The sequence below is a fragment of the Pygocentrus nattereri genome, chromosome 12 (assembly GCF_015220715.1).
Source record: "Pygocentrus nattereri isolate fPygNat1 chromosome 12, fPygNat1.pri, whole genome shotgun sequence".
NCBI classification, from domain to species: Eukaryota; Metazoa; Chordata; class Actinopteri; order Characiformes; family Serrasalmidae; genus Pygocentrus; species Pygocentrus nattereri.
In genome coordinates, this window is record NC_051222.1 from 27373856 (window position 1) to 27396500 (window position 22645).

The following is a 22645-nucleotide window of genomic DNA, read 5'->3' on the forward strand; positions in this document are numbered from 1 at the left end:
GCTGGCTAACGATGTACCTACCTATTTTGACATAGCCAGTTAGCTAATGCCTTTTGAAGCAAAGATGTAGCCCCAAAAATCCCTGCCCTAAACGTTAGAGGCCGCAAACCTGGAACCACTGCTTTACCCGGAATCTGCACGTCTAGAACTGCTGCTGGCTCTCGGGGTCTACAGATGGATGATGCTGGGAGCACTCAGCGAGCGGAAGTCTTTGCGCTGCTACGCTGAACTACAGTGCCCCCCCGGAGGGACAGTCAGTGCTGACTTAGCAGCTGCCACCTCTCCCTTTTCTCTCTCCCTCTCTCTTGAAATCTGATTGATCCTTCCGTTGAATCCGCACACGCTACTCGCGCTCTCCAGCAGCAGACACTGGCAGCTTGTTTGATCATAAACACTCCTCGAACCAAGGTCACTCTCTCTTTCTCTATCTCTCGTTTCAGATTCCTCAGGCTAATGAACTTCCTCTTGCTTAAGTCCACCGCAGTCAGCATAAGAGCAAAAGACTTGAGGTGGGGTGGGAGGGTGTGGGGGGGAGTAGATGGGAAGTTGAAAAGCTCTGGGGCGGATAACGTCTTTGAGCCCGGCCGTCTTTGAGGAGCTGCAGAGGGGAACGTTTTGATTTCTGATCTTCACACATCCAGCTCTGCCCCCGAAGATTCGTTTGAAAGCAATGACAAAGAGGTCCTCCCCGCTCCATGATAGACGATGAATAGTAAGAGGCCCCTCTCCCTGCATGGGCCGCATAGGTGTCTGAGTGTTTTCTTCAATCAAAAGAATTTTCATTTTTGGGGGGGGTCGCTGCTTTTCTGACTCTTAGACGGTGCTCTGTGGGACCAATGTCCATATTTCAGATGACTGCATTTTGATGACTGAGGCTAACTACATTTTGTCCCTTAAACCCCATTTGAAACCATGATAGAGAACACTTATTACATCTTACTGTACATGTCAAGGATGACATGGCCTGCCATCTGAGAAACTGTGAAATTTCAAGCCTCTGACGCATTTTTCTGTTTATAGAAAGCATCACAGAAGAAGCACAGAGTCTAGAAAACAGATGTTGAGCAACACACAGTGAATTAAGCGATGTAAAAACAAAAAAGCTCATTCTAAACAATAAAGGACACCATTATACTCTAAACATTTCGTGTTACATACACATTTTTGCTAGAGTTACAGGAAACGTCGTATCTCCAGCAGCGTCAACACACTCACACACCACCACCACCATGTCAGTGTCACTACAGTGCTGAGAATGATCCACCACCCAAATAATACCTGCTCTGTGGGGGTCCTGAGCATTGAGGAGCAAGGTAAAAGGGGGCTAACAAACAAAGTATGCAGAAAAACTGACAGTCTACACTCTGTAAATACAACTGGCCTCACTTCTGTCCATTGCTGCAGCCACCACTGAGCTCCACATTGGCCACACCTCTTACCCTGCCAGCCAATGATAGCAGTGTTCATTATCATACCAAATTAACCTGGAAAACGACCTTTTCTTCACAGATGAGTAAATGACTGAATGAAGGTGTTTTTTTTGCTTTATACTCTTTGAAGATGTCTTTTAAAATGCACGGGGAACTACATTAAATGAAAAATGTTTTTTTTTATGGCCTTGATATAGAAATTATTTGCGATCAAAACCAATCGCGTGCTAATAGGCCTATCCACTGTCATTAGACGCATGGTTCATATAAACCTAGGCGGATATTGGCTACAAATTGAAGCAGTTTCTCCATTATCTGCCTGAAGTCGTCAGCTGCTCATGCCTGACGCCTGCAGAACGCACTGTCTGTTTATCACACGGCTCTCATCTCGCTGGGAGAGAGCGGAACGCTTGTTCTCATTAATCTAATGCACCGCGGCCCGGCTCATCATCGTTTATGTCTTTACTCCGGCGTGACTTTTATTACAGAGACGCCTTCGTTAGGCCATATTGGTTTTCTGGCGAGATCTCAGTCATTTCTCCACTCACGCCAAACCAACCTGGAGGTTCTTCTAAATCAAAACGAACAGCGCAACCACCAGCACACACACACACACACACACACACACACACACCTTTGCGGCTGGTTCGGTAGCATCGTCGTCTCTCCATGGCGCAATGAAGAAAATTGTGCTGACTACTCGCCCTTGCAAAAGTCCTCATTAAGCTAATGAAAGCCTTCAAACGCAGAAACCAAACAAGGGTTCTGGGAGGTTATTACAGAAAATTACACCTCCAGGAGAGCTGGGCAAAAAAAGAGGGGGAAAAAAGCTTGTTCATTAATTCACGCTTCGCAAATCGCTAACTAATTTAGCCCCGCTGCCTTCCCTTTCCCACCCTAATGGATTATTTTCATAGAAATGTGAGTGAGCGTGTTGATTTTTTTCATTCTCGGAACAGGCGCTCAGAGACCCCATGCATGAGCGGAGAGAAAACACGCAGAATTTTAATTCACATTAAGGCACATCAGGGGATCGGCTATCGCTCACACATGAGCCTGCTTCCTCTACCTCTGCTGCGCTGCTCTATAGACAAGATATAAATAAGCTAAATAGCTATCTGAAGTTGAACAATTTGGCAAATGAGTCCAGCCTTGTAGGCCTAGGCCCTCATGATCCTCATGCCCAGACATGACCTTTTCACTGAACTCTGTTGGTCAGGGGGTCAGGTTTACTCCCTCTTATAACACCAATTTTGATCTGGTATACAGTAATACTGTTGCTGTTGTATGAAAACAGACCGAAAGCTATGGCTATGCTTTTATTTTTTAACACCGTTTGAAAACACAAGCTGCTCTTTATATTATGTGAACACTTCATGATGAATGCACCAATAGAAATGCTTGGAACTGACTTTTTACTGTGTTCACACAGCAGGTAAAAGGTGACCTGTATGCGACATTAGTCTGAACAGATGAGCTCCTAAACTGACCCACATGCGCAAAAGCTGCACAGGCTCAAATGGAACGAGACTTTCGTCCAGAAGGTGTTATCAGATTAAAATAAAGGGGTTTCAAGCGCTGCTTCAGATACACCACTATAGCCACAAGGCTTGACAGAGCTGAACAATCTGTGCTCATGCAAGCAATATAAGGTTTTGTTAGGACAGCAATGACATACTGAACATAATACTGAATATAATACTCCGCTACAAAAGAATATTGGAAAAGCTTTTTCACTTTCAATGAAATTGTTAATAATTTAGCTTCTTGTGGGACAATTATTGGTAGTTATTTGCTAAAATTTCTTGATGGGTGGTGACCGCTCAGCCACAATGCAACACATCTGACCTTTTTCTACGTGTGTCCTCCTTGTCTCGTGGCTTGTGTCTTGGGTTGCCAGATCTCCCTCTTTGGGCCCTGGGGGTGCACTAGGAGACAGGCCTAGCAGGGCGTGACCCAGAGAAAGACCATTCTGATGCACGTCTGCAGGGAAAGAGAAGAGAGAGTAGAGGAGTGGGAATTTTACACATATGAAGGGTGTTTTTTTTTTGCCAAAACGTCAACTGATTATCAAGTCGTCCAATAGCTAACTCTGGAAAAACTCTGAAATTCACTGTAGAGTTTCACATAAAGGAATATTTTAGCAAGAATCAGGAGTTATGAGGCTAATATAACTACAAGCAAAGGAAGCTTACCACACCAATTAGCAAACCGCACATTTTTATATAAGAAACTGAACAAGACTAGCAAAATTCGGGCTTCAAGATAAATACCACAACTGTTTTTAGCAGCATTATGTACTTTTATCTGTTTTTATAGATAACAGTATGTCACACAGTGTCAGAAACCACATTACACCATTTATTTTCCATTACTTAACAACTCATCAATCGAGGTCGTTGAGGTTTATTACACGTTACTCAGGAAATAAGCTATGCTATATTAGCAGTGCAGCTCCAGTGCAAAATTAAAGAAGCAAGCTTCTTAATGATTACGAAATTATTAGCAAGCAGTTAATGATGTTAAATGCTATTAAATGGACGCATTTCAGTTTCAAGCACAGAAGTATAGAAATCCGTGAGCGACCCGTGATCCGTATGATGGTTTAAGGAGGCTCTTACAAATGTTTACAAATTCCTTAAAAATATTGCGCAAATGATAAAATACTTTAAAAATATCTTTATTCATAATTAAGCAAGACTGTGGAACATACTCATTCTTAATGATCAATACCTCACTGTTAGTAAATGCTAGAAATAGTTTCCCAGGAAGTAAGTCATGAATTTGCAAGACCATCACTAAAGTAAAACATCTTTATTCGCCATTATCTCTGCCGTGTTATACACCATTACAAAGGGACATTAACTCCCAACCTTCACAGCACAACACAATAAAAATGGTTTTTGCAGATTGTATTGTAAGCTACTGCAAAATACTACAGCGTTTACACATCTGCACTTTATGAAATGTCACTATTTATTACATTTACTATCATGTTTATCCATCCATCCATCCATCCATCCATCCATTTTCTAAGCCGCTTCTCCGTCAGGGTCGCGGGGGGCTGCTGGAGCCATGTTTAGTCATTGTGAATTTGGTTGATTCGTCCCTGTTCATACTTCTTCATTAACATAACCAAGCATGCTTGCAAAAGACAGATAACCATTTATTATCATTTAACGCCTTAGTCAAAAAATGGTTAATAATGTAGAGAAGGGGCTCCCGAGTGGAGGAACCATCTAAATGTTGGCCCCATCATCAGGAGATCGCGAGTTCGATCCCCGGTGATGCTACAGCCGTCCGTAGCCAGGAGTCCAAGAGAGCACAATTGGCCTCGCTTTCTGGGTGGGTAGGATGGCCCCCCTTCTCCCCCCATCCCACCAGTGCAGGTGTCTGTTAGCTGACGTGATCTGGAGGTTGGCGCTTTCCTCCGAGCGCGTTCGGCTGTTCCGTGACGTTGCGTAAGCGGCAGTTTAAAAAGAAGCGGTGGCTGGTTTCACAGGTCTCGGAGGAACCCTGTGCTAGCCTTCACCCTCCTAGCACTGGTACTATCATGTGATTGAGGGAGCCCTAAATAGCAGGTGGAATTTGAAACGACTAAATTGGAGAGAAAATCGGGTAAAAATGAAAAAAATATATATACAAAAAAATAATAATAATGTAGAGAAGATCTTATTAATGCATCATAAAAATACCATTTATACCTAATTTCTAAGCTCGCTTACAAATGACATGTTGCTGTTTACTATGTTTCATTTATAAACTGCTTGCTAATAGTTAATAAACTGTCCAGAAGCAGACCTTAAAATCAAGTGTTACCACAAACTTCAGACACCAAACATGACTTGGCTGCCTGACTACATCTGAAGTAAGGAGGTTCAACCAAACCATTCCTCTAAAGTTCTGCTTGACTGGTACACAGCCTTCTTAAGCTGAATAAGGCTCAAAAAAACTAATCTTATTGAGACGAACCACTAAACCAATAAAGAAAGCAGATATCTTGGTAGGATATAAGGTAAAGTGCTTTAACGTTAAATTCGGAGAGTGAACTGATAAAAAAATGGGATTTAAAGCACTTCCCACAGCATCTTCCCCTGGCAGACCAAGCGCACGAGTTCGAGGTCATATCATATCGTATCAGTTACCCTTGGAGTATCTTCGATATTAAACTAGATGATAAAAGCAGAAAGCATGACGCATGTAGTTTTATTTGCTGGTCCAGATTCTCTGAGAGCTTTACTTTCAGCAGATTATAAGGTATCGTCTTATACTTAATGCTAAAAGCTTGGCACACTTGCAAGCCTGTGCACGCTGGTCTGGTCACACATTATCATAAAAGCATATTTCGCGAGTGCTGTGTGAGTGGTCTGTGAAGGAGTGTGATGATGTGTGCGTTTGGTGGAAGAAAAGAAGCAAAACGGGGGAAAAAAACTGCCAACATTTCTAAGACAGTTGCAAAGAACATATGTGATACAAACCGTGTTTTGCATAGCTGAGAGGGATTCTGTAGATACAGCACTGTGTATCAAAGACCACTACTCATTTATTTATTTAATGTCTGGTCAAAATGCCCATGAAGTACAAGCTATACCTTTTTTCAGCTAGAGGAATAAAAAGCAGAAACCATATATACAGTGCTCAGCATGAGTAAGTACACCCCAAGAGATTTGTCAGAAAACCTTCAGTTTCCTTTCAGAATCAACATTTTCTATGGGATACTATACTGCAAAATACTCCCACATATGTGGGTCATTGACTGCAAACAAGATGTGTTACACTGCACACACAAAACAGTAATTTTCCTAACAAACTCATTCAAGACCATGTTGCAAAAGTGAGTACACCCCAATGAAAGTCTTAGGAGCACAGCTAAAGCTTAGACTACAAAATTCTAATTAACAAGAATTCAACCACAGGTGAGTGTAATTATTCATTAAACAGGTGTCCAGCAGACAGTTGACTATAAAAGGGCGTTACTTAACAAAGTAAACCCCTTCCCATTTCATGTGGTCGTCAATGGCACCACATGGAAGAGAAATGTCACGAGACCTGTGAAAGAAAATAATTTCTTTACACAAGAAAAGTGATGATCAGCAAAGCTTTACTTATCAGTCAGAAGACCGTAACAAAGATGGAACCGCAACCATCTCCCAAAGATGTCCAGGCCATCCACAGACGTTATCACCTAAACAGGAGCGTCTTCTGATGAGAAGGCTTGATGAAAATTACCATGCAAGTTCACTGCAGTTAGCCGAGGAAGTAGAAAGGCAAGACTGCTTCCCGTGACAATACGGTGTACACTGCACAGGAATGGCATGCATGGGTGTCATCCACAAAGGAAGCCTCTCCTAAAGCCCATGAACAAAGGAGCACACCTAGATTTGGCCAGGGCCCATGCTGAAAAAGATGAAGACTACTGGGACTCTACGCTCTGGAGTGATGAGACCAAGATACATGTTTTTGGAACTGATGGCTTCCAAACTGTACAGTGTCGCAAAGGTGAGGAGTACAAAGAAAACTGCATGGTGCCTACAATGAAATATGGTGGGTATCAGTGTCCTTATGTGGGGCTGCATGAGTGCTGCTGGTGTCGAGGAGCTGCGTTTTATTGATGGCATCATGAATTCACAGATGTACTTCTCCGTATTGAAAGAGAAAATGCTACCATCCTTGTGTCCTCGGTTGTCATGCACTTTTTCAGCATGACAATGATCCAAAACGCACATCTAAGGCCACTGTTGCATTCCTGAAGATCTGAACCCAATCAAACACCTATGGGGAATTCTGAAGAGACAAGTTGAGCATCACTCTCCATCCAGCATCCCGGCTCTAAAAGGGGTCCTTCTTGAAGAATGGAAAAAGATGAACGTTTCAATATGTCGCCAGCTTGTTCACTCCATGCCTAGAAGACTCGCTGCTGTCCATAAACATCATGGAGGTCATACGAAATACTAGATGTAGTAGTTTCTGTTGTGGGGTGTATTCATTTTTGCATCAACTAATTTGAGTAAAACTGAAGATTTTGTTATGTAAGTTATATTATTAACCTTACTTCCATGGTTATAGGGCAAACAAATGTTCTACGAAACTCAGTCTTGTCATAATTTTGGAAATTGTTCTTGTGTTCAGTGAGATATTGATTAAAATGGGTGTACTCGTTCATGCTGAGCACCGTATCTAACATCAGCTATACTATAATATGAAATCAAGAAATCTGCAGGGATGTTTTCACACATCTCCAAAGTTCAGTCTTAGATGTTCTGAGGTTTGAACACCAGCAGCTTAATATTTGCTTAATTCTTTGATTTCCTTCTTTTTTGTTTTTGGTCTTTTCTCAGTAAGAGCTTCTTAACAGCTACACATCCTTTCAGACTCATAGGTCCGAGTGTCACAGTGGAAGGATGGATAGAAACACCTGTGGATATTTTCAGATCTGAATCAAGAGTGGAGCTTGATTTTCTCCTCTCTCTGAAAGATGAAGTGCTGTTTATCTAGATGGGGACAGTTTTGGTGGTCTACCAGCTCTTGCACAGCTGTTAATAATCACATTTTTTTCTGCATTTTTAAATGAAACCTCCTTTTTTCTGCAATTATTTTACTTATTAAAATCTATCCTAAAACAGGAATAGCTTGTATTTAATGGCTGTCTGTAAAATAAATTCATTCTTTTTTGATTTTCTCGGATTTTTGTACTAACTATTTTAAAGAGGTGTAATGATACTCATATTTTCAGGTTTGATACAAATTTTTATTGCTGAGGCAACGTTTCCCTTTTTTCTTGGATACTGCATGTGTTTAAAATGTCATGACAGAGCTCTAGTTCTAAAGGACACCAACTGGTTTAGTTAATAAGATAAATAATAGTTCTGAAGTACAACTGAACGTTTTCACCTGGAAGCAGACATTCTGTTCCGCTCTATAATGTAGCCTCTGTCTGAACGCAATAAACACCGCCTGCTCATACAGTATTCTGTGGCTGGAAAGCATCCAGTCATATCTGAATCGAATGTCTGTATAAAACATTGCCTGCTCAGGTTCCTCTGTTCAGCTGTTTTTTGGAGGCAGCGTAGATGTATCCTTCACTGCGTTACATATCCTATAATCCTTTGTGTCCATGGCGATATGGTTAGGAAAAAATATCAGAAAACATGAGCAGTGGCACAGTGGACAATGCTGCCTTCTGCGGTGCTGACTTATGAGAGAGTGCAGGCAGCAAGGCATCGAGACAGGAGCCTTCAGTTTCAGATACAGACAAAATAAGCCCCAAAAATCTCAGCTGCTAGAACTGCTAGTCATTTGAGAGTGGGTATGTGCACTGGATAAGCCACACTCACTTTAGGAGGCACTCAGTCTTGATCATTGACGGTAGTTTTCTCAAAAATCAACAAACGAGAAACCCCCAGAGGAGACCGAGGGACATTTCAGTGACCCGATTTAAAAGTGCAATTCACTTATTTGAATGTTAGCTTCTTAGATGTTTTAGTACTGTATGAGAATCATTACACTTCATCATTAACCAATATGAATAAGCCACTGGAAGTCTTTCTGGATGACAGCATAGACAGGCGAGTCACACTATGGCTAGAAAAAAAGTCTGGATTAAGTGTGAGAAAGACCACGGGCCACCGCGGCGGGGGTGAGGGGTGGGGGGGTGGTTGAGAGCAGACTTACGTGGCCGATCAGATGAGCTCTCGGTGTGGGCAGGAGAGCTGGATACGCTGCTGCTCTGCCTGGAGGACAAGTGACTGCCTGACCTACGGCCATCATCCAGGGATGGAGCCGGAGACGGACTGTCTGGAACTCGCTCCTGTAAAAACACACATATTTATTTTTAAAGCTTTATGCACATTGACCTACAGGCTAACTGTTTGTTATTAATCGTAAAAAATATTATTAGTTACCCACTATAAATTATATTTAACTACTGTAAATTATTCGGTATCTACCATAAATTATTCAGTAACTACTACAAAATAGATCCGAATAATCAGAAGTTATCAAGAATTTTTCAGTAACTACAACAAATTATTCAGATTTAACTAAATTATTCAGTATCTTGTATTAATTATTCAGTAACTGATATGAATGATTCAGAAACTAATAAAATTTATTTGTTAACGACTATAAATGACTTAGCAGCTTCTACGATTTATTCTGTATATACTAAAACATATTTACCATTTACTATGATTTATTCTGTATCTACTAAAAAGTATATACCAGCTGCTATAATTTATTTAGTATCTACTATCAATTATGCAGTAGGTAGAATGAAATTTTTTGGCACCTACTGTGAATAAATCATTATGAAATAAATATGTAATGTATATGTAGTTATGAGAGTGAGGAACTGAAATTTGGGGCCCACCTACAGAACTCTGAAAAGGATGGGCACTTATCATGTGTATAATGCAAGGAAAATACTTCTTACAGTAAAAATGATGTGCTTTTAACTTATGAAGTAACCTGACTGCCTTCCATTTCTTATATGATTGGGCGTGAAAAGAACAAATGAAGCAGATTATTGTGTTGTTAATATGCTACTAGATATAGCAATGAAATGCTGTAATTCCTGCTTTAAAGCCCCATTCAAGGAATTTTTCAGTTCTGTGTAAACATGACCAGGAAGGAGAGTCAACTGTGGAATAAATGTGTAGTTGTCATGTACCCGCTCATTCCAAATCTCCTAGAAATGAGAAATGGGAAAGGCATTGTGCCTACAGCCCAGAAACAACTCATCCTCAAATCACTGATTCAGGTTCAGTGACACTTTTCAAACACTGTTTAATCCAAATAAACCAGTGACGCACCTTAATGACCGAGGTGGCCATTCTAGATGTGTCACTATGGGCCTGAGCGGCTGCAGCCATGCTGGCGATGGTGCTCAGGTGGTTCATCTGGTTCATGGCCATGGTGACCGAGGCAGGGGGCAGGCTGACTGGGATCAGGGGATGTGACATCATCATGAAAGGCAGCTCCAAACCTGCTGGACACAAAAATACCAACAGTGTATAATTGTGTGCTTCACAGGGCATTTTCCATGCTGAGTTGTGACATCAGTACACAAATCAACTCAACTGCGGAAGACCACCCAAACAGCCAGTATTTATGGTTAGCTATTGTAGTTAGGACTCCATACAATCTTTACCACATACTATCATAGAAACGATCTTTACCACATACTATCATAGAAACGATCTTTACCACATACTATCATAGAAATGATCTTTACCACATACTATCATAGCAATGATCTTTACCACATGCTATCATAGAAATGATCTTTACCACATGCTATCATAGAAATGATCTTTACCACATACTATCATAGAAATGATCTTTACCACATACTATCATAGAAACGATCTTTACCACATACTATCATAGAAATGATCTTTACCACATGCTATCATAGAAATGATCTTTACCACATGCTATCATAGAAATGATCTTTACCACATACTATCATAGAAATGATCTTTACCACATGCTATCATAGAAATGATCTTTACCACATGCTATCATAGAAATGATCTTTACCACATGCTATCATAGAAATGATCTTTACCACATGCTATCATAGAAATGATCTTTACCACATACTATCATAGAAATGATCTTTACCACATGCTATCATAGAAATGATCTTTACCACATACTATCATAGAAATGATCTTTACCACATGCTATCATAGAAATGATCTTTACCACATACTATCATAGAAATGATCTTTACCACATGCTATCATAGAAATGATCTTTACCACATACTATCATAGAAATGATCTTTACCACATGCTATCATAGAAATGATCTTTACCACATACTATCATAGAAATGATCTTTACCACATGCTATCATAGAAATGATCTTTACCACATACTATCATAGAAATGATCTTTACCACATACTATCATAGAAATGATCTTTACCACATACTATCATAGCAATGATCTTTACCACATACTATCATAGAAATGATCTTTACCACATACTATCATAGAAATGATCTTTACCACATACTATCATAGAAACGATCTTTACCACATACTATCATAGAAATGATCTTTACCACATACTATCATAGAAATGATCTTTACCACATACTATCATAGAAATGATCTTTACCACATGCTATCATAGAAATGATCTTTACCACATGCTATCATAGAAATGATCTTTACCACATACTATCATAGAAATGATCTTTACCACATACTATCATAGAAATGATCTTTACCACATGCTATCATAGAAATGATCTTTACCACATGCTATCATAGAAATGATCTTTACCACATACTATCATAGAAATGATCTTTACCACATACTATCATAGAAACGATCTTTACCACATACTATCATAGAAATGATCTTTACCACATACTATCATAGAAACGATCTTTACCACATACTATCATAGAAATGATCTTTACCACATACTATCATAGAAATGATCTTTACCACATGCTATCATAGAAATGATCTTTACCACATACTATCATAGAAATGATCTTTACCACATGCTATCATAGAAATGATCTTTACCACATGCTATCATAGAAATGATCTTTACCACATGCTATCATAGAAATGATCTTTACCACATGCTATCATAGAAATGATCTTTACCACATACTATCATAGAAATGATCTTTACCACATGCTATCATAGCAATGATCTTTACCACATACTATCATAGAAATGATCTTTACCACATACTATCATAGAAATGATCTTTACCACATACTATCATAGAAATGATCTTTACCACATACTATCATAGAAATGATCTTTACCACATGCTATCATAGAAATGATCTTTACCACATACTATCATAGAAATGATCTTTACCACATACTATCATAGAAATGATCTTTACCACATGCTATCATAGCAATGATCTTTACCACATACTATCATAGAAATGATCTTTACCACATACTATCATAGAAATGATCTTTACCACATACTATCATAGAAATGATCTTTACCACATGCTATCATAGAAATGATCTTTACCACATACTATCATAGAAATGATCTTTACCACATACTATCATAGAAATGATCTTTACCACATACTATCATAGAAATGATCTTTACCACATACTATCATAGAAATGATCTTTACCACATGCTATCATAGAAATGATCTTTACCACATGCTATCATAGAAATGATCTTTACCACATACTATCATAGAAATGATCTTTACCACATACTATCATAGAAATGATCTTTACCACATACTATCATAGAAATGATCTTTACCACATGCTATCATAGCAATGATCTTTACCACATACTATCATAGAAATGATCTTTACCACATACTATCATAGAAATGATCTTTACCACATACTATCATAGAAATGATCTTTACCACATACTATCATAGAAATGATCTTTACCACATGCTATCATAGAAATGATCTTTACCACATACTATCATAGAAATGATCTTTACCACATGCTATCATAGAAATGATCTTTACCACATACTATCATAGAAATGATCTTTACCACATACTATCATAGAAATGATCTTTACCACATGCTATCATAGAAATGATCTTTACCACATGCTATCATAGAAATGATCTTTACCACATACTATCATAGAAACGATCTTTACCACATACTATCATAGAAATGATCTTTACCACATACTATCATAGAAATGATCTTTACCACATACTATCATAGAAACGATCTTTACCACATACTATCATAGAAACGATCTTTACCACATACTATCATAGAAACGATCTTTACCACATACTATCATAGAAATGATCTTTACCACATACTATCATAGAAACGATCTTTACCACATACTATCATAGAAATGATCTTTACCACATACTATCATAGAAACGATCTTTACCACATACTATCATAGAAATGATCTTTACCACATGCTATCATAGAAATGATCGGATTCACTCACTTGAGCTACATTTAATCTAGAGAAATAAATGAATTGAATTATTTAGTAGCCACTATAAATGATTCATTAACTACTAGGAATTATTCAGTAACTACTCTGAATTATTTAGTAACTACTCTAAATGATTCATTAAGTACTTGGAATTATTCAGTAACTACTCGAAATTATTCCGTAACTACTATATATTATCCAGAAACTACTATAAAAAATGTAAAATCTGAAAAAATAGGTACTTCAAGGGTTGTTAGCAAAGGCAATGCTTATATATAGAACCATGAACACTGAAAGAACCACAGGTCTTTTCATGGTTAAATGGGGCAGTTGTGGGCTGGAGGTTAGGGAACTGGCCCTGTGAGCAGAAGGTTGCTGGTTCGATGCCCAGAGCTGACAGTCCATGACTGAGGTGTCATGGCAAGACACCTAACCCCCAACTACTCCCCAGGGCGCCGTGGATAGGGCTGCCCACCGCTCTGGGCCAGTGTGCTCACTGCCCCCTAGTGTGTGTGTGCGCTCGGTAGTGTGTATGTGGTGTTTCACTTCACGGATGGGTTAAATGCGGAGGTGGAATTTCCCCGTTTGTGGGATTAAAAAGTGTCACTTAACTAGTTCTTCTCTACGATAGAAAACCTGTTGTATGTGATATTTAAAAAAATACTTTTTAAAAATGGTTCTACATAGCAACAAAAGGATTCCAATGTTTTCACAAAATATAGTATCTTCGTGGTACTAAAAGGAACTCGTTTTGCTAAGAGTGTAACGTGTGTTCTGTGGTTCTGAGAGTGAGAACCTGAGATGTGGACAGCATAGAGGTCCTTAGAGTTAAAGGTAAAGAATCCAGTAATATATAAAATCTTGATCTCTAATTCCCCTCAGTCTGTGTGCTGTTGTAGAACGCAGCATTAAGCCTCAGCACGGCAGTGAGTATTTTTGGATCTACTGGAGTCACACACTACAGACCAATTAGCTGCTTCTCGAACCGCTGCAGATGTCTTCATCCATAACGACCCAGTGATAAATTAGACCGCAGATGCTATTTGTAGCGCAACATGCAGCGTGACAACAACAGGGCGAGAGTCGATTTGCCTTGTCCCTCGATCACTGACGGCCCGTTTGTTTAGTCTACTGATCTAATACTAAGAGACAGTATATAAGTATCGTGCTTCAGACGAGTAGAAGTGTGTGCATGTGTGTCAGGGGGCTAGAATGTCATTTTTTAGGACAAAAAAATGTTTATTTAATTTCCAGCCAAAGCAGCCATTTTGCATCATTTTGTAATTTCAGCATCAAGAAAAAGCAGAAATCATATATTTAACAAAAATAGCAGAGAAGCCTAAAAAACTACATATATAAATATATTTTTTCAACATTTAGTGTGTCCACTCATTACCTTTATTGCAGCTTTTAATCTCTGCAGGAGACTCGCTTTCAGTTTTTAAAGGAATCTGCAGTGTGTATCAATGAACATATGAGCAGATTAGGCTAATGTGAGCTTGTTTATACCAAAAATCTGCCAGAATGGTGGGAAATAAAGTGCAATATTTCATACCATTTGTACAACAGTTGCTCGCTAGTGGACAACTGAAATGTGTGGAGGGGTGGATTATGTTTCTAGTAGCAGGAGGTAAAACATTGACAAAGCTGCTTGTTTTGCCATTGCTACAGGGATATTATTATTTTCCATTTTAAAACATTTTCTATTTCTTTTTTATTGCTGCATCAATTATTTTTTCACTGATTTTGCTGATTTAATGACTTCAGCAGCCAACTATGGGCCACTACAGCACTCAGAATTGGACCAAGGACCACCAAACATTGCTTCATGGCCCACGTAGGGTCCATGGCATAGTGGATGAGAAATCCTGATCTACCAGGTCTTGCACAGTTGTTAGGAGCGTCTTTTATTGGTCATTTCTTACAATTTTTAACAACTTCAGTTTTTGGAAACTTTGGTAAACTTCACTTATGTTCCTTTGACTTTCAATGTTAAGGCAAGTGGTTTATGTAATCTCCTATAATCTCAGATAATGCCCAATGTCACTGGAAATGAATAAAAGCTGGTCTCTGACTTTTGCACTTCATTATATATAATACACATAATACATATTATTATTACGTACAGATAACTTTATAGATAATGCATATTAGTCATATGAATGATGTCCTGACATGGTACAAAAACAAGTGTGTGTGTGTGTGTGTGTGTGTGTGTGTGTGTGTGTGTGTGTAGGTATAACAGCAGAGCAAAGAAATTAGATCCCGTCTCTACTGGACAGGTCAGTGCTCGGGGTTACATTCAGCCACTCAACTGTGGCTGCCTGTGGTCTCTATAGCCACTTTGAAAGCGTGGGATGAAAGGGAAAAAGAGAGAGAGGGAGGCGAAGCACGAGGAGGACATTTTAGCCCGTTTCCCTCAAAAGACTCATGGGTTTTTCCACAGAGAGGAGCTCCTGAACTGTGCTGAACCCACTGTAATGGATTCCGCTCTGGCTGACCGTTAGAAAGAAGAAACGTAAGAGAAAATGCTCCGTCTGTGATGCGCTGTCAGAGTCATTTTTATCTGCCTCTATAGTTCAGAAACATGGCCGGGGCCTCGACGAGCCAGGAGACGAGGAGGCCTTTGGAACGAATCACCCACTACATGCAGACAGCAATCTGCCTTTCTGCTTTTGAACCCAAATACCAGCCAACGCGAAAGGTCAGAGGTGCTTTCTCATCATCCGAGACTCGGAAACGGCACTCAGAGACTAAAGTTACGTGGGAGAAAAAACAAAAGGGAACATCCCCTCCTCCCTCCATGCGCTGACATTTTTAGTCCGGGACAGAGGAAACCAAATGAAAGGAAAGAGAGAGAGAGAGAGAGAGAGAGAGAGAGAGAGAGGGAGGCTTGATTTTCCTGAGACAGATGACGCGCAGATCAGTCATGCTGCTCGAGCAGACGAGAAGGAGAGGAGGAGAGATCAAAGAGGACGAGTGTGTGTGCACGTCTGTGTGCTCATGTTGTCTTTGGGGGGCTGTTATTTGGATGGGATGATCCTGCACCACATGCCAAAAGCACTTGCAAGCTGTTCCTTCAATTTCTTTTTGATTTTTTTTTTGCCCTATCCCTCACCACCTCGTCTATGTTAAAGGTTAAAATCACAGCATCCATTAATCATCAACACACTAACCACCTCTGCTCTTTAAATGCTGCTGCTTTTCAACATCAGTATTACAGTGATCAAAATCAAACCGACACACATTCATTTTCTACTAATTATGTCTCATTCGTAGTTTTAGTAAAAATAGCAGAGAAATTGCGTTGAAAGTGCAATACATTCAATCCACACCACATTAGTGTGTGTAAGTAGGAGATGCTTGTGATTTGAATTGATGTTTTGTTGTGTACAGGCTTATTTTTGCAGAAACATTTTTGTCATCGTACAAACTAAAAACTGTCACTACAAGACTGTTAATCCAATTGAAATGAGGGAATTATGTAAACAAGCGATGCCAAAGAAGAACTACTTTTGCCTTTCAGTGGTTAAAGATGTCGACCTCAACATCACTGAATATGTTCGGGATTTTTTGGCCTGCGAGAAGCAGAAAATGTTAAACCAACTTCTAAGACTGAATTTTGGAAATGTGGAAAAATATCCCTGCAGATTTCACTAAAAACCTGAAAGTGAGTTACCTGAAAAGAAGCTGTAATAAAGTATACATATATAGTGTAATATGTAATAATAATGTAATAAAGTATATATATATATATATATATATATATATATATAAATATATATACACACACATAAGATTTTCTGCTTTTGGTGCTTAACTTGTACTTTGTGGTCATCTTGATATAAAATTAAATAAATTAAGGGTTTGTTTTTTTGCACAGTGCTTTAATTATGCAAATATACTCTTCAAAATATGCCATATAGACCTTTTAGTGGATGGTTCTTTGAAAGTGTATATTGAAACTACTCAACTGAAAGGTTCTTGTAAGGCATCTCTCCAAAGAACCTCTCATAGCACCCTTATTTTTTAAAAGTGTTACTGCATAATTAATCACTCGGTTGTTTCCATAATAAACTACACATACATTCAATTTACATTCTGTCGACACGTTCAAGACTGCACTTCTTTTTTTGGCTCGTTTCAGGAAAAGACAAATCGCGGCTATAATTTGACAGAAATACTACACACATCAATCACTTTTCACCAAACTGAAATCATTTTAATGAAGTGCATATAAATAATGATGGAACGTAAAGTTGGATGTAGAGCAAAACAACAACACTAACTTCAAACTTCTAAGGGTTAAACCGTCACTTTGCCTTGGCAGAATCTGAAGATAAAGCACTGAAAGCAGTAATAACTAGCGGCTCTAAACGCAGACCAAAGTGGCAGGGGAGTGCTAAAACCCTTAAAAGCCACCTTTGAATGCGACTGGAACAGAGCCAAGTGCACCCCCTCCATCCAGTTCCCCATCCTCTCCAGGGGCCCGAGTCTCAGCTACAGCTGCAGAGTGAATGACAACGTGTCCCGCGAACGTCTGCTAGCGCTGCGAAGCCGCGAGGGCCCCGTTTCCCAAACACATGGTGCCCGATATCGCTAACCGAGGGGCTTTCAATCTTTATTTACCTAAAACAAAAGAGCCTCGAGCATTTAGGAACCAGAGACTGGCCATTTTAAAGAACACCCCACACCCCCTCCTCCAGGCAGCAGCGCCCATTGTGCGACTTGGAACTGGAGCTATTATGGGAGTATAAATGATTTCGGCAGGAAGTTGCAAATTGTATAAATATTTAGCGTCTAATATAAGGAAAAAAAAAGAGGCAGAAACAAAACAAACGGAATGGCTAGGAGAGGAAACAAAGGAAGTCTAATGACAGAGCTGGGCCTGGTCCAAGCGCGCGCCGCTGACTAAATCCAAACACAAAAGGGATCTTGGAGCGAATTCGGGCACAAACTGTGGCAATAACAGTGCGCGCAGAACAATGAGGCAACAAAAACACCTGGAGAGGATTCAAGCGAGTGGAGAGGGGGAAAGAAAAACACAATGCGAAAAATTTGTTCACTGCCAACTTGAATCGTAAAGATGTTTTCTCGCTGCTTGGTGTAAACATCTGAGAGAATTTTGACATCTAAATCACTGTATTGCTGTTGCATCGCGGGACACTTTGATGTATTCTTCCGCTTCTGCTTCTGAACGCAAGCAAGGCATGCAATGTAAACCCACTTCTTTGTGCACGTTCATAAAGCGCTACCCAGGCTGCTGGAGAATACGTAGTAAAGGCGTGACTGCGTGAGTGGACTGAACCTATTCACCAGTGACTACTTTGTCACAAAGATACAGCCTGGAAAGTGAAGTGTTACTACTGTTTTGCAGTAATTTTCTCTCTATAACAGTGGGGAGAATAATAAAACTTTCTTTTTCAATTTATTTGTAATTAAAGTGTTTTATATGACCACTTACAACATTTATGTGCTTATATGTAGCAAACATGGTCATAATTCATCTCCACATGAACATTATCCAACCTCACTTTATCCTTCAGAATGAAACAGGCTGCTTTACTTATTATACCCTTAAGACTGACATATAAGTGGTCTCTGTTCTGATTCGCTGCCCTGTAGGCTGAATAGATGGACATTATACATTCTACAATACTGCCAAAAACAACATATTAAGTCTCTACACTGCAAAAAAATAGTATCTTATCAAATAAAATGATCTTAAATCTAGTGGATATATGTTTCTATATGTTTCCTGTTCAAACTCTTAGCTACTTTTAAGATTATTTAGCTTATTTCTAGACATTTTCTACCTGTTTTAAGTCATTTTAGTAAGTAAAATGATCTCACTATACTGGCAGGTAATTTAGCTTGTTTTAAGAGATGTGCTTGAAATAAGCTACATTATCTGCCAGTATAGTGAGATCATTTTACTTACTAAAATTACTTAAAATAGTAGAAAATGTCTAGAAATAAGCTAAATAATCTAATAATAAGTGCACACCGTCTCAAAATAAGACAGATAAACAGACTAGAAATGTTGAAATGAAATGCGCTGAAATATTTCTGTGCCCAGTTACAGATAACGCAGTTTAACACACACAGAATGTGTTAAATCAGGAAACCATGTGACAGAAAGGTGTTTAAACAGGTCGCACAAGTTAATGTGATGTTCTTTAACACACCACTTTTTAGAGTGTATGTTAATGAGTTGCTTCTTGTGGCATCACAGAAACAATGAACTCAAAAGAGGCTATTTCTGCAGTTTCCATATATGGATCGTTTGGACTGGAGAGTGACCAGTGTGGTTTGGAACTTTTAATAGTGCGTACAAGTTACTCCAAACTCCTTTAGGTCTTAAAAGAGGGGGAAACAATGGTTGTAATTAGCACAGCTAATCTGAGAGAAATGTACAGCATCCATTCTTTTCAGGAGACTTGCTTTCAGTTTTTTAAAGAAATCTTCCACACCTCCAAAGTTCGGTCTTAGAAGTTTGTTGCATGTTCATGATCCAAATAATCCCAAAATCATTCAGTGATGTTGAGGTCTGGACCCCGGGGTGGTCAGTTCATTGTTCTGAGAACCGCAGCAGCTTCTTTGCTTGATTTCTTCTTTTTTGTCTGTGTCGTTTTCTCAGTTAGAGCTTCTTCACAGCTACACATCCTCGTGTTCAGTGTCTTCTCACAGTGGAAGGATGGACACAGACTCCTGTAGATGTTTTCAGATCTGAATCAAGAGCAGAGTGCTGATTTCTCTGATGGGGACAGTGTTGGTGGTCTACCAGGTCTTGCACGGGTGTTAAGGGTCCCACTTTCTTTCAATCTTTTATTACAGAACTCCAGTTTTTGAAACTCACTTGTTTTTCTTTCTCTTTCTGATGCAAGTGAATGATCTAATATTTAATCTCCTCAGAAATGGAATAACATTGCCTCAATGGCTGTTTTAACTGGAAATGAAATAAATGAAGATGGTCTCTGAATTTTACAAAGTTACTTGAGTCATTTGAATTACAGATGCATGTTTTTCAGTGAATTATCACTATGGTAACAGTTCTCTTTGTCGGCTTACGTCCTTGGCCTCCACAGAGAAGACAACCTGGTGATCAGACATGTGTAAGAGCTTGATAAGATTTGATAGCAACTTAATGACTTCCATCCTGTGGGTGTGTGTATGAGAGAAAGAGAAAAACAGACAGACAACAAACATCACGCACCACAAAAATAAGCATCCATACCCATTAGGTACGACGCGCTATCATCAGCGCGACCTCAGAAACCCCACAGCTTCCATTCAACACAACCACCACCAAATCCTAAAGATTGTTTAGTAATTCCTCTTAAAAAGACGCTAAACCTGTTCCAGCCTGATTGCTCTTAGAAAACAGACGCAGACTTCCCAGACGAAGGTGTGTCTGCCCGTAAGTGGCTGTTGGGAAGGTGTTTAGTCTGAGAGTTTAGCAAGGGGGCTTTGTAGTGGTCGGACACACACCGGAGCCATTTCCACATTCCCCACTGTAAAGCGCTGGGGATTTATGGAAAAGCAGGAGCCCTGCGTTGTGTTTTTCTTTTTTCTCCCCCTCCCCTAAGCTGCAATTAATGATGCCTCTGCGTGTTTAATGTCGAGTTAGCCTTATGGAAATAATCACGCTACATGAAGCGACGACAGAGGTGAGACAAAAGGAGGGAGGGCTGCTAAAGGAGACAACAACAAAGGGGGGTTGTGTAACTACAGCTGAAAAGTGTTATTCGGGGCCTTGCTTGAAAGGTGTGTGGGTGTGTGTGTGTGGGTGTGTGACAGTGATGCCGGCAGGTAGGGTGGTTTCTCACGAGAGAAAAATTGCTGTAGTACACAAAAGGAGGGTTTTTTTGGTCTGGAGGAAAGACATTTTATCTGTGTTAGAACACATTAAAAGAAAATTGGGTAACACTTTATTTGAAGGCTACCCACATAAGGGCTTCATAACACATTCATAAGGACTGAATAATGCGTTTATGAAGCACTATTTGAACATTTATTAAGTGCTTATGTCAGTTCTCGCAACCTGACATAAGATGTTTTATGAAATAAATGACATTGTACTGATATAATAAGAATAAACATTGAACACATTTACAGCACTAAACATATTTAAAACACTATACACGACTATTTATGTCAGCATTCTTAAGACGACTTTGTACTGATATCAGGTGAAATATGCCTGGAAACCACCCCCTCTTCCCTCCATGGAATGGATAAGATGATTGATGCGATTATGTATAGGGTTTAATATGTTTAGTGCTGTAAATATGTTCAATGTTTATTCTTATTTTGTCAGTACAATGTCATTTATTTCATAAAACATCTTATGTCAGGTTGCGAGAACCGACATAAGCACTTAATAAATGTTCAAGTAGTGCTTCATAAACGCATTATTCAGTGCTTATGAATGCGTCATAAAGCCCTTAAGTAGGTAGCCTTCAAATAAAGTGTTACGGAAAATTGTTACAGTATCTGGATTAGAACGGATGACAAATATGACACCATGAAACTTTCAACTGTTTGGTATCTATGATTCAATAACTACTACAACTACAGATTATTATTATAACTTATTAGTCTTTATATTTATTATTCAGAAGCCAGTTTATTTGGTAACTTACTGTAAGTAAAACTTATTAAACTTTAGACTTATTATTCAAAAATGACTACAAATTGTTTGATAGCTATGGCTCAGTGACAGCTACACTACCACTAGTACTTCTACAGTAAATACTGAACAAAAAGGTGATAAAGAGTTCATATTTAACACCTTAAATGCTATGCTTATTATTTAGTATTTAATTGTATTTTTATTTTATTATTCAATACCTACTATAAATTCTATGATTATCTTATCTACTAGTATTAACTAGCTGTTTAAGTACAATACACACAGAACTATTATTATTATAACTTATTCAGTAACTACTATAAATTAGTGAGTACCTACTAAAACTTATTCAGTATCTACAACATATTTAGTAACTATATTTTTCAGTAAATACTATTTAGTATTCAGTAATTAGTATATTTAAATCAGTAACCAGTATAAATTATTTAGTAAATACTATTTAGTATTCATCAACTAATAAAAGTTATCTACTAACTATGGTGAATTATGCAGTAATTGCTGTAAATTACTGTTAACTACTATAAATAAGTGAGTGACTGAAATGTGGACCCACGTACAGACCCTCAGACCTTTAAGAGGTTAAAGATATCTAATAATGGTAAAGGTGTCTCTG

At 38.9% G+C, this 22645-nt stretch overlaps 1 protein-coding gene across 2 annotated transcripts in view; it reads right to left on the reverse strand.

Moving 5' to 3' along the window:
• The window catches only part of dachc (dachshund c), a 116977-nt gene that overhangs the window by 24233 nt on the left and 70099 nt on the right, over window positions 1-22645 (reverse strand). The window contains exons 4-6 of one of the 2 annotated variants that reach the window (XM_017712139.2): window positions 10241-10413; window positions 9102-9237; window positions 3279-3413 (exon numbers count right to left, since the gene is read on the reverse strand). In XM_017712139.2, coding sequence (XP_017567628.2) covers window positions 3279-3413; window positions 9102-9237; window positions 10241-10413 — 444 coding nt within the window. Of the gene's footprint in view, window positions 1-3278; window positions 3414-9101; window positions 9238-10240; window positions 10417-22645 lie in introns of both variants that reach the window. The other variant, XM_017712138.2, reaches the window with a different exon arrangement.